Source organism: Seriola dumerili, unplaced genomic scaffold (genome assembly GCF_002260705.1).
Source record: "Seriola dumerili isolate Sdu_G_001 unplaced genomic scaffold, Sdu_1.0 BDQW01000040.1, whole genome shotgun sequence".
Lineage (NCBI taxonomy): Eukaryota > Metazoa > Chordata > Actinopteri > Carangiformes > Carangidae > Seriola > Seriola dumerili.
Window position 1 is genome coordinate 2,971,978 of NW_019174295.1, and position 13,058 is coordinate 2,985,035.

Consider the following 13,058-nt stretch of genomic DNA (forward strand, 5'->3'; position numbering starts at 1 on the left):
ACAGGAAAAAGTAACACTGGTCGGACATAAACCAGATAGAGCTGCAACTAAACATTATCGTCATTATTGATTCATCTGCTGATTATTTCCTTGATTCATTGAATAATCTAACAAAGATTAATTCGATTAAACTGTCATATATGGCAAAGAAAAGCACAAAGTCCTCACCTTTGAAAAACGAGAACCTGCAATTTTTGCAGTTTTTTTTATTTGAAAAATGGCTATAAAAGATTTATCAGTTATCACAATATTGCCAAAATCCTCTACAAATTGACTGATCAATTAATTGAGTCATCGTTTCAGCTGTAAAACCAGGAATAGCTCCATTGCACCTCCAACAACAAAAAAAATATATATATATATGTGAAGGCAAAAGCACAAAAATCACTTAAAATATGTTTATCAAAGCTCATGAAAAGCAGCACTAGAACCAGCTCGATTGTACAGGCTGCATCCTTCTTGTAACCTGAAGCAATGTCAGACAAGAAGTGTTAGTTTCAGAAGCAGTGATGGCAGCGCTGGTGTGACATGGAGCCATTGTCATTCTGCCCATTGTCTTATTACTCAATGGCAATAATAGTAGAGGGACCGCCACAATTAATGTCACAATAACACAGTAATGTTTAAAAACCTCTGCTAGAATTATGTGCTACGGGCACCCTCAAAACAATGTGGAAAAAAAAAACTACACACAATACTCTATATGCCATAACTGGATGTGAAAACGTTATAAAACTGCTCATTTCAAATAAACATCTACTGTGCTTTTTAGGCAAAACTCCACCAAACACACACTAGCGATGACACACATTCATTATTAGACTATTTGAATCTATTAATTGGATGCTTGTTATGAGAGTCGTCTGCATGGCTGTGCGAGCACACGATGACGCATTGTTATTCCCCCGCATGGCCATGCAAGCAGATTACAGTGCTGCAGGGAAACAGTTAGCCTGTGCCCCGAGTCCGCCAACCACAGGGCAAAGCTTGGAGAACAGTTAAAATTAAAAGGGGTTTTGTACCGGCATTTAAAATCACCTCAGGGCAAAACAGCACCCAGTCACATAATATGCTTGACAATTGGGTGACCTCTTCCTTTAAAAAAAAAAAGACTCTGTGAGGTCTAAATCAGCATGTCAATGTCATTGCACTCCAAACAGAGGGTCAGACAGTGTTGAACAAATGACAAAACACAGAGACAGTCTTGTCTATGTTATCCTCTTTTTCTCTCCCCTCGTTTTTTCATCTTTTGTTTTTACTTTTTAGTATTTATCACATCTTCCAGTAAAAGAGAAACATCAGTGGGGTTGCTATGTGTGCAAATGATTGAGCGTGTGTCTGAACGTCAGCGTATGAACACTTGGGTGAGTACATGTATATATTTTTTTTTTGGGTGTTCGTGTGTGTGTGTCAGACAGACTCAATGTGTTGTGCTGTGACTGTGACTCTGTTGGCTGTGGACTTGGTATCAGGTGACCTTGGTGATTGTGGAGTGTGTGGACAAGAATAATGAGACGTTTGCTAACAGAGACTCAGTGGGACCACTAAAGGGGCTCAGGTGGGGATTGACACTGCCAGAAGAAATTGCATCTGACTAAGAAGGAAGGCGAGAGTAGAAAAGCAAAAAAGCAAAGAACGCGCACGGAGACCGAGCGTGAGCCAGACTGTGCCACCAATCTTTCTCTCTGCCAGACAAACACGCCGTTTTGATCCCAAAAAAAGCATTACAACTAGATAAAGCTGTCTATAAATAAGCACAGCTGGTGCCGTACTTAGGCAGACGGACTGACAGCACCGCCTGTAGATGCATTTGAAATATACCTCCCAATTCTTCAAATAAAGAATAGATATGACAGTACAGTTCAAACAGACAGATCTCATGTCAACCCGCTTCCATCTGTCAACAAATATGTCTCCGGACCGGGCTTCCACTTTCCAATATCCATCATCACAACATGTCGAAGCAAACAACCGCAGCCTTGGGCGGAAGTGGCTGACTATTAACTAGAATACTTTGGGGGGGTTTCAATCCAAAGAACCAGCAGTAAAGTGAGGGAAAAGAAAAGCACTGTCCTCTAAAGGGATGGCACAAGCAGTAACTATAAAGTACTATACATATCTACTATAAAGTATCTTTTCCTGCAGAGCTTCATCTATAATGGTGGACCCAAACCTTTTTGGCCATCATTGCCAGAATACGTGCGTGGGTCATCAACCAAAAAGGGATGATTTTGTTTTCCTGCTTAATCTGAGGCCTGAAAATATTAAAGTATTCAGTAATTCTCGAGTTCTCCTGTCTTATTCATCATCTCATGACCCCTCAGGTTCATCTCACAGCCCCTCGAACGGGCCTTGACCCCCCGAGTTATATAACAATGTCTATGGTATCCCAACTGACTGACGTACACAAACATGTTCACACGCACAGGCAGGACAAAACCTGATTAAAGGAGCGGGGACACATAACGAATGCAGATGCTTTCACGTGAGTCTCACTTAGTGGTTCAATGAATATAGAAAATAATGCGAATCATATGCTAGGCTCTTCACAGCCTCAACATCTCAACCCAAATGGACAACAATGGGAGATCTTAGGAGCTGAACGTCCAACATGCTCTCCCCCCCGCCATCAACCAAACACAAATGGTGGCCCATCACCTCAGACGCATGAAATTGGTTCGACTGAATCGTCACCTATTTGCTCATGAACCGAGTTTATTCCCTGGTGATCCCACTAAAAAATGGAGCAGCACCTTCCTCAGTTATTCAGTGCTGTTTAGTTCCTCGACTTCCTCAAGCCATAAAAAAAACATTAGCACATAGTAGGAGACAGACAGACAGAGGAAGAGCTTGAGAGACAGAGAGAGAGAGCGAGAGAGAGATGCTGTGGCAGAGCACTGTGACAGAAGTCCGGAAGTGGAAAGCAACACCAGGTGGTCGAGCGTCTGGAGGCAGCAGTCAAAGAGCAGTGTTGCCTTGACAACTGTGATGCCTTGTTGATGGTAATGGCTGAGCACCTCACCACCAGCAACCCACACACACACACAATAAATGTGTTTTCTTTATGTGTGTGTGTGTGTGTGTGTGTGTGTGTGTACCACCTCCGCTCTATCTTACATGTTCACTTTAATTTCAAAATACTATTATTACAGTATTAGCAACAATAACAAGCCCCATGTTCCCGGCCACACTGGCGGCAGTAGTGATAAACTGATTCTGCTCTGCCACTGTATCAGCATCAGTGCAGCCAGCATTCTGGCCCAAGTTGATTTTTTTATTGTCCTCTCTCTCGCTCTCTCTCATCTTTTCTTCTCTTTCTTTGCACAGACCCTACAGTTCATCACTCGCCAAAGGCCAGAATCACGCCGTATAGAACGGGGACCATATCTGATCCAGCCGACAAGCCATCTGTTCAACCAAGCCGCAGCGGGATCTGATCAATACAGCCAGGGTGGATGGAGAATATGTGGCTGCTGTGGTCTCCCACATTGACTGGAATAATGGATCAGCTTTTGGGTCACAGTGGACTCATTGTACCAGCAGCATGACCACTGAGGTTTCCTGCCTCCACACCTCTTTGTTTCAACTCTTTTAATTAAGGAGCTGGGCAACAGAATTCCCTAACAGGCTTAGCTATTGGCAGCCCTGCAACCAGAACTGATTGTTCAATTCAGGATTTAGCAAGTAAAGCTTTATAATGCCAACACATACTGCTTTAATTTGTCAGAGTGTCAGGCCTTTGTGTGTTAATGCATCAGACCAACATTCACAAAAAAAAAGTGTGGGCCTAAACGCGGGTATTTCTGTAAAATGGAGTACATTTCACTTGAATGCACTGATGAGCTTTCACTGATCTGCTGTGGACCAATCCAGAGTCCTTCCCTCTTCCACTGCATCAGCTGGTGATTTCTGAGCACATAGCCACTGCAGCATCCTACCACCTCTCCTCCTCCACTCTCTCTCTTCTCCTCCCCCACCCTCCCTCTCCTCCTCCTCCTCCTCCTCCTCCTCCTCCTCTCCACCTGCTTTTAAATGCATGGCGCTGCCCTGCCAGGCCAGTCTATGCAGGCAGCATCACTTCTCTCAGCCCCTCCAGAGTGAAGGAGAGGGCCGTGGAACAGGATGGATGGTTATCAGCCTGTGCAGCCAGGGGGTGTGGGTGTGAGTGTGAGTGTGTGTGTGTGTGTGTGTGTGTGTGTGTGTGTGGTGGTGGGGGGGACGCGGTGTAAGGGAAGGAGACAAGGTCGGAGTGAGCCAGCAAAGCCCCCCTGCTCTTCCATGTAGTACCAATAATCGATTGGGAGATGAGAGGCGACCTGAATCCGGACGGCTCATCAGTCTGACTGAGAGGAAAATGGTTTAGCCCAGCTGTAGGCTGTCCTGCTCCAAGCATCCAGTGAGTAAATAGGCCACACCGGCTCCATAAAACCCTGAAATAGTCAACCTCCAGAAAGCACTGCACTGAAGGCAGGTTATAAATAATGTCCACATTATTCTACTTCTTCCTCAAAAGAAAATGAATAATGACTAGACCCCCCCTTTTCATGGCAGATATGTAATATCATGCAGTACACGCCATCGCCTGATGCATGGAGGAGGGAAAACAGCCTGGCAGCATCCAACACACACAAGTCCTATATCCTCCTAACGCATTAGCCCTCATGACCCACGTCTGCTGTACATTTTGCTCATCAGTTTCGTAACGGGAAACACCAGTCATGTCAACCCCCCCTCCAGCTGGATTAAATCCCCCTGATGTGTTGTGTAGGGTAGGCCCAGCATCGCCGACACAACCTCCGATGGAGGAGTGAAGATGGAAGAGAGAGAGGGGGGGGGTGGCAACGTATATCTGATCCATAGATTAAACAATCGCAGTTTGAGGCAGAGCAATATAAACCGCTAACCGTGTCACAGCCACCTATACATCACTGCTCTGCGCACAGGATGCAGGGCCCTGCCTTCAACAATAGGCCTATGCATAATTTTTGAGCCATTCTCACACACATACATATGTCGATGAATAGCATGATGCTAGTCGGCCTTTGTCCGTGTTGCATTAATTTGTTCCAGTGCTCGACTGGAGTGTGTACCTGCCTCGTTTCGCTCCTTAGGAAAACGAATTTATTCTGTTTGGGTCTCGTGCGCAACATTGGAAGCATTCGCCGTTTGTGACCAGCTGCCTATGCATCACTTCGGGGTACACGTCGGGGTCAAGAGAATAGCCTGCATACACTTTCTCCCATCCGACACAGTGTGACTGCGAATACCTTCTCCTCGTTGCACCGCAAACGGGTCATTTAGTCAACAATGGCTGGTGGTTAGACTACCCTCCATGCCTCGGTGGGGTCACATGCTTCATTCAGCTTCAGCTCCTCTATGGCTTTACAATATTATAGCTTTATTTATTCCCCGACAAGCGGCCTCGTGTTTTTGTTGCTTGTTATCTGCAGAAATGAAATATGCCACATCCATCCTACGAACAAACAAATGACATCATCCTCTGAAAGCCACACAACCAGGGGAGTGAGGCATCGTAAATAAAACATAGCGGGTTAGGGCGCAGTGATTCTACTGTGTTCTATGGCTGCCTCTCTTGTGTTTTCTAACCCTTGCTTGGTCCTGCTTCCACTCACCAGGTTCAGCACGGTCTCCACGATGTCCCTGTTGCTAACCTCCCCGACCTGGATCAGGCCCACCAGCACGGCGAATTTCATCTGGATATTCCTGATCGGGACAGCGGGGTTGATCACGCCGGCCGGGAGGACCATAGAGCCGGCTGCAGACACCATCCTTTCCCCGGTGGCGCCGGAGCTAGCGCCCGCGGCGACCTGCTGCACGGAGGAGCCCGGCGGAGGATGGGAGTCTCGGTCTGTGTCCGTGAGCGAAGAAGCAGAGCCAGGTGGTGCTGAAACCGGCTTCTCGCTCGACATTTCCCCTTGGAAACAGGGAGGAGAGGAGCGGTCGCCGCTGTCTCTCACACCTGCTCTACAAGCTCGGGCGTCTGCTGCTGCTGCTGCACAAAAACCATCCACTGCGCAGGAAAAACAAGGGAGAGCTGTGATTTAAAAAAAAAAAAAAAATCCTCTGAATTCACCCTATCCTCCTGAAAATATGTAGGGATTCATAGGGCTGGGAAAAAAAGGATGGAGGTTTGACAGAACGGTAGCCTACGCTTCTCTCTCCCCCTCTCTCTCTCTCTCCCGTCTCTCCCTCTCTCTCTCTCTCTCTCATTGGCAGGTTGCAGTCAGTGCGGTCGTCGAGGAGAGAGCGCCATGTTGACGCCCCCTGTCTGCGGTAGTGCGCTCTAGCCAGGCATGCGCACTCGGCGACTTTCTAAGAGGGCGCTGAAGCGGAATAACATGGAGCCATCCATGCATGGGTTCATACAGAGCACAGCACCACCTAACAACTGGGTGTTTTTTTTGTTTGTTTGTTTTTTTTTTGTTCTATTTGTTTATTTGTTTGTCTTGTGTGTGTTTGTTTATTTGTTTGTTTGAGGTGCATATATGGAACACTACAGAAGAGCTGAATATTAGATATTAAAAATGAAAAATGCAGCAATAAATATTGGGGGGGGGGCTCTATTTTGGGTGCAGTGCAGGGGCAATTCAGATGAAGTTCATGCAGTTTAGAAAAGCCTGCTCTCCAGACAGAGACTGTTTATATATTCAGCAGCCATCCATCTGTCCCACTTATCGCTGTCCCTAGTTTAACTCTGCTACCTTTGTTTCCTCCTTAAGCATGGCAGGATTGCTCTCCTGACACCCATCTCTTCTTGTGAGATTTTCTCACTTCCCCTCCTCTTTCTACAGTGACTTCACCTCTCTTCCCCTGTCCTGCAGTTATTTTTTTTTTCACCTTTTGGAAACACCTTCTCACCTCATCACCTCTCTTCTTCGTGCCTTGTTTTACCAAGCGCCATCCCGATTACTGTGGAAGATATTACCCTCGAATTACACTGTCTATCTTTGCACGGTGTGGTATGAGGGCACTTAGCAAACTACTCCCTTCTATTTGCACTCCTTTGATTAGTTTCCTTCAGGCTGATGGCTGCTGTATATTTAATTATCTGTGTTTACAAGTAGCTTCCATGAATCCAGTCTGGATGATGCTGCACTGTCCTGCATCCTTACCAGTGTCTGGATATTGTTTCTTCTTTTTTAGGTCATGCACTCATTTGAGTCTCATTGAGCATTGACACACACAGGCTCTCATAAACAAACACTCACTCACACACCTACAGTATCCTCTGGTGGCTGCACAGACCGTGGGTACTGGTTCACTACCTGTATGCGTTCATAAGCCTGTTTCACACTCCATGTGTTCTTCCAACAGGACACATCTGCTGGGTAGGATTTCCATTAGCAAGGAAGCTGTAGAGGCTGATTCGTCACTGTCTGTGCCGTTCTGTTTGTGTGTGTGCACATGTGTGTGTGTGTGTCTGTCTGAGTGTATTTTCATATAGGCAGTGACGGCAGTCTCTCTGATGTATCGCTTCTTATTTTTCTTGAGATGCCGGGCTGTTGACAGCGGCGACAAGGTGGGGGGGTGGGGGGGGGTGACATGGGAGTGACATTTTCTGTCTGTGTGAGTGTGTGTGTGGCTGTGTGTGAGTGCGTTTTGCACTTGGTGCACGTGCATGTGCACACGTGAGATCATTAGAGAATTTCACAGATGAGCAGAGGCCATCTCACCCCCCCCCCCCCAAACCCCAATCATCAGCACAAAGAAAATGAGGGAGACGGTCGCACACAGTCAGTCAACTGCACACTCACATACAGAGCTTGCATCTGTTACACACACTTCCCTCACACTTAGACAAGCAGTTTCTCAAACCAACACATGCTGTCTTGCTCTCCGATGTGCACACACTTAGGTTCTTGCGTACACACACACACACACACACACACACACACACACACACACACAACCACAATGGCAGGTTCTCTCTTTGCACACAAACACACTCCTCTTTGTTTTCAGACAAAGGCTCGCTTCTGCACCTTTGTCATGATTCCACAAAAGACTTCTTTAACAAAAAGAGAGGTCTTAACTGGGATCTGGTTGGTGATTGGGTAAAAACACTAACATTGTTCTCCTTCTCTTTCCTTTCCTCACTCACTCTCTCTCTCTCATCATCTCTCTTCCACCTCTATCTCTTTCCCCTCCCTCACCTCCAGCAGAGATGCAGTACTTTTGCGGGCATGCAGTCATTTTCCTCTCTGCTCCGGTGCACCTTTGTAGAGACGTGTGGCGGTAGTGCCAGTGTCTTGTGTGGGCTGATGATCAAGGTGCTGGAGCTTCAGAGGGGACTGGGACTTGGTGAGGATCAGGCAGAGAGAGTGCAGCAGAGGTGACATCTGTCAGGGAGGGTTTGATCAGTGCGTACTGGAGAAAATGCAGTTTGTTTCTTGGGGATTTTTCTTTCTGTGTAATAGCTGCGGTTGGATTTGGTTTGACATGGATCTACTATCAAGTTCTACCGCTTAAATGACACTTTAGACAAGGCTGTGACAAAACTGATACTGCAGTTTTTAGGTGTTAAAACAACAGGATAGCTTGAACATGTTTCTTGCAGCAGACTCGCAGATGTATAAAGGGCAGGGCCTCAGGCAGAGATAGAGACACAGGTAACAACGTCTTGTTTTCACAGATGAATGTGAGTCATAATCAAGCTGGCCATGCGTGGGCGTGCATCCATGTGCACTCCTGTGTGTCCGTCCATGTACATGTTTGTGTGTGATAGAGATGGGGAGATAGAAAGAAGCTGATTGAAGAGTTGGAACAACACTGTCTCTTTCCATGCAGTTTGTCAGTTACGCAACTTCATCTTACTTACTGGGAACAAATCAATTTGTTTTCCTCCAACATTTACTGAGAAGAAACGTTTGATTCAAACACTTGTGAGCTGAATTAGCTTAAATCAAGCAAATCAAAGCTTTTCTTTTCTAAACTTAGTGACAGTTTCTCAATTATTTTTCTGTTAATCATTGGTTTTCAAACAATGACAGTGGGACAATCTTCTAATCATACTGTAATGATTTTTTTTTTTTTATTATCTTATTTTTGTAATATTTCCTTTGCTTTACAATACAAAAACATTCATCTTAAAAGGTTATTCAGGGTCATATGGATGCAGACTTCAAAACTTTTTTCTTTTGGGTAATGAGAAATTTTCTGGACATTACTGTCTTTATATTAATGTATGGCAGAATAAAGCAATTCATTATGCAGAATTATAAAAAATTACATTCTTGAAAAACTATTAAAATTTCAATTAAATTTGTATAAAAAACAGGTGTAAAATTCTCTTCCTACTGGCAGTCTTTCTTTTTAATTCGTTTGTATTAATAGACTAAAAGGCCCTGAGGTCCACACTCTGAGGACAAGATTTCCTCAGTTGCTCCTTTTGCTCAGATCCTCTGCAATCTTGGGACTGAATACTTTCAGCAAGCAGGTCATATTCCCTGTCGCATTCACTCAGTTACGCTAATACTGCAGGAATTGCAGAGGACAGTCCTCAAAGGACACCACAAAGTAGCTTATTAAAGTTTTAAAGATAAAAAAAGAGCCTGTGTATCCATCTGAAGGAAAGATTGCATGAGGAAAAAAAAAAAAAGTCATCCTGCTAAAATCTCATAACCTCAATATTGGTCATTGTCATGTTGTAAGGATTACACGCTTCGCTATGGGTTAAGAAGATTAGACCATCTTGGGTCTTATGAATCGCTTTCAAGGCCTCCAGATGAACTCAGAAGTGTGCTGCGATAAAGGTTTAAACATGCCTGTTCTGTCTGAATCAAGGAAAAAAATGACATTTTAGAGATATAGACAGGAACAAAATATTCTGATTGCAAATATTTTTGAAACATATGTCACAGTTCCTCATTTTCATTATCCACGTGGTGAGAGGCACTGGCATGTAGTAACGCTCCCCTCGGTTTGGAAAGCTGTCACCAGGGATGAAAGAGCCACTACTTTGACAGGGGTCATGACCCGGGATCAAGGACTTGGCTCTTGACTGTGCTGCAGCACGGGAGCTCCTGAACTGTGGCAGTGGCCATGAATAAACTCAAGTAGAGATGAAAAACATGCTTTCAGTTTGATGGAGAAGCTTATAAAAAACAGTCTATCGCCCCGAAGGCTACTGAGTGTGCAAGGCCGCCACTGAAAATGTGTACTACAGAGAGCAGAGCACAAACATATCATGTGCATTGCTGTCAGTATGCGTGGCAACGATCCAGTATGGCTTGATCTCTTCATCCCACGGAGCCTCAACCCACTGACGACTCAATTATCATGCAGAAAGGCATCATTCAAGCCCTCATAAAAAACAGTAAAAGTTCCACTGAAGATCTTAAGGTTGCCAAAGATACCAAATCTGTCATGATGATAAACAGATGCAGAATTCGATAAGTTGTGGAGCAACCATTCATTTCAATAAAACATTGAATTTAGACATTTTACTCAATACAAAAATGTGATATAGCTATAGAAACAGTGGAATACTGGAATCATACTGTACATAACAGCTGACTTTGATGATCAGTGTGACAAATGTGCTCTCTATTCAAAGCCATGTATGGGGGACATCGGAAATCTTCCATTGCATTCAGATGTGTAAAGCTGTGGCAGTCTTTAAATGTACATCAATAGATTTAAATATACTGGGCTGACCCCTGCACGCGCTGATATTTCAGTATTAGCTTTGGTAACATTTGAAAGATAAATGGTATATTGTGATATTTTGTTTGATTTATAAGGTATTTTATTTACGGTTACAAAATGCACTATAATGAATAAACCATTTTTGAATTTTTAAATCTTACTAAATTATTGCAATCCCTGAAAGCAGACTGAAACCATGACACACTCTGCTCTAGGCCTGGTCTGTGCCTCTCCTGTATTACCTTCACATTCGAGTCACAGAGCTATGCATCTGATTTTCTGAAAAATGACTACCCGACAATCTTTGGAAAACAGGAAGGTCATTTAGCAACACTTACCGCTGTTGTGAGGGTGTCTCCTCAAACCTCAAAGACTCTTCTCTTTAGTCTTTAGCGTGAAAAAAACAATACAACAAACGGACATTAGGAACATTAATTGTAATAACCCTTATTTGTAAATCCAAACAAAGATGTTAGCCAGAAATTACATACAAAAATTAATTTTTTGATCAGTTTTATTGTTAAATATTGATGTTTCTCTCCATTACTTTATATCTTTAAACAAAATAATAACATGTCACTATTTTTGTTTGTTTTACAGGACATACAGTGTATAATTTGCATTGAACCGCATTAGGAATTACAGATGCAACTTAGGAAATGGGTTGCAAATCTTTTTTTTTTTTCTATGCAATGTTGTGATTTTTTTTTTTTTTTTTTTTTCATCAAGATGGTTAGAAACAACTTTGAGGATTCTGGAGATACTTTCAGCAGCCGTGACTGTTTTCAAAGATCATTAGGCATTAGCTCATTAGCTCTGTGACTCCGTTCTCGAGTGCTTCTGCCACTAACAAGCTAATGTATTTGCAGGTGAGGCACCCGGGCCACAGAACCTCAGGAAGGGTTTGTATTTTGTTTGAACACCCGATAGACTTTATTCACAGTGTAGTGACTTGAATAACTTTGTGCTTTCATTGCCCTGATGAGTCAAAATGTCTCTACTTTCTACTGTGAGAGCAGGCATTATCAGCTGCTGTAACAAAATTTGCCACTGTTGAACTCCTTTCACAACTCCAACCAAAAAAAACAACTAATATGATCAGTGTTTTGCCTTTGTTAATATGATTTGGGAAAAGTATAAGAAAAGAAAAACACATTAAACTTTGCATTAAAATGATGTGTTAACACTTCTATCGTGGTGTTATCATGGTCACGCTCAACTTTTTTCACCCTGAAAGTAACAAATGTGATCAACAACCTCAGCTAAGTGCATCTGAAATCCTGCAAACAAAATACTGTTTTTAATATTCCATCTTTTGAAGCTTCTAACACACGGTTCACTAATTCCTGTCGTTAATTGTGCACAGCTTTGCCGTGCATGCCAATACCAGGCCATACACTCAAGAGCACTGTACACACAACTGCCAACATAGTCTCATCAATAATTCATTCATTGGATAATTTATTCATTAATGACCTTATCATGGTTGTCTGGAAGAAGACAGTGGATTAGCCAGTCTCCGAGCAGATACATTCAGATTCCCCTGGCCTCTCTCTCTCTCTCTCTCTCTCTCTCTCGGCTTCCCTAATATGAATGTTATGAATGTAAATACCTACTGAGTTCTTCAGATGGTGTGAATGACATTGGTCTTTCTCATGAGCAAGGAGAGATTTCTTTAAACCCCTATTGTTTTGTACTGTGAATTTGACAGTTAGAGTGAGGCTGGGTTAGACTAGCCATTCACACAATCATTTTCTTGTGTCTGTGATGGAAATTAAAGAAAAGCCAGACAAACACTGATTAGTTTTGTCATATCTAGTGATTTCATCAACATTTTTAATTTAAGACTTAATGATACATCATCAAGTTTTTAAAAAAGTATATTTTTTAAAGAATTTGTACTTGGCATTCAGAAATCACATGCAAAATTACTGTATTTATGAATTAAGTCTATCTAAAATATGATTAAATATATACTTTCGTTTTTTTTTTTAAGTTACTTTTGGTTAACAAAATACTTATTATAAAAACACTATTTTACTATTTAATGTATATACTCTAACACAGACTAAAATGTTTTAACCAATTTATTGATTCAGTTTTACTTTTGTACAGTAACATGTATGCACACACATACAGAAAGCCAAATAATGAACAAAACATGGAAACAGAAAATGAGTAATAAAAATAAAGAAATTGAAGAAGAAATACTGGTGATATATAAGTTGCCCTCATATAAAAGTCATGCTTTATCTCCAGAAAAAGGTTTGATAACAGCACATTACCATGAGCAATGGCATAGTGTTCCTTTATCTTAATTTAATTCATTGAACTGATGTTGGATATTGGGACTGAAGTGATAACTTATTAGTATGTGCTATATGATGATT

General features: G+C 42.8%; 1 protein-coding gene across 1 annotated transcript in view; it reads right to left on the minus strand.

Moving 5' to 3' along the window:
- The window catches only part of nbea (neurobeachin), a 94,789-nt gene extending 88,817 nt beyond the window's left edge, over positions 1–5,972 (minus strand). Inside the window, exon 1 of the mRNA XM_022738809.1 lies at positions 5,634–5,972. Within this exon, the coding sequence (XP_022594530.1) occupies positions 5,634–5,930 (297 nt within the window). The 5' untranslated portion in view covers positions 5,931–5,972. The remainder of the gene's footprint in view (positions 1–5,633) is intronic.
- Between the last annotated feature and the right edge of the window lie 7,086 nt (positions 5,973–13,058).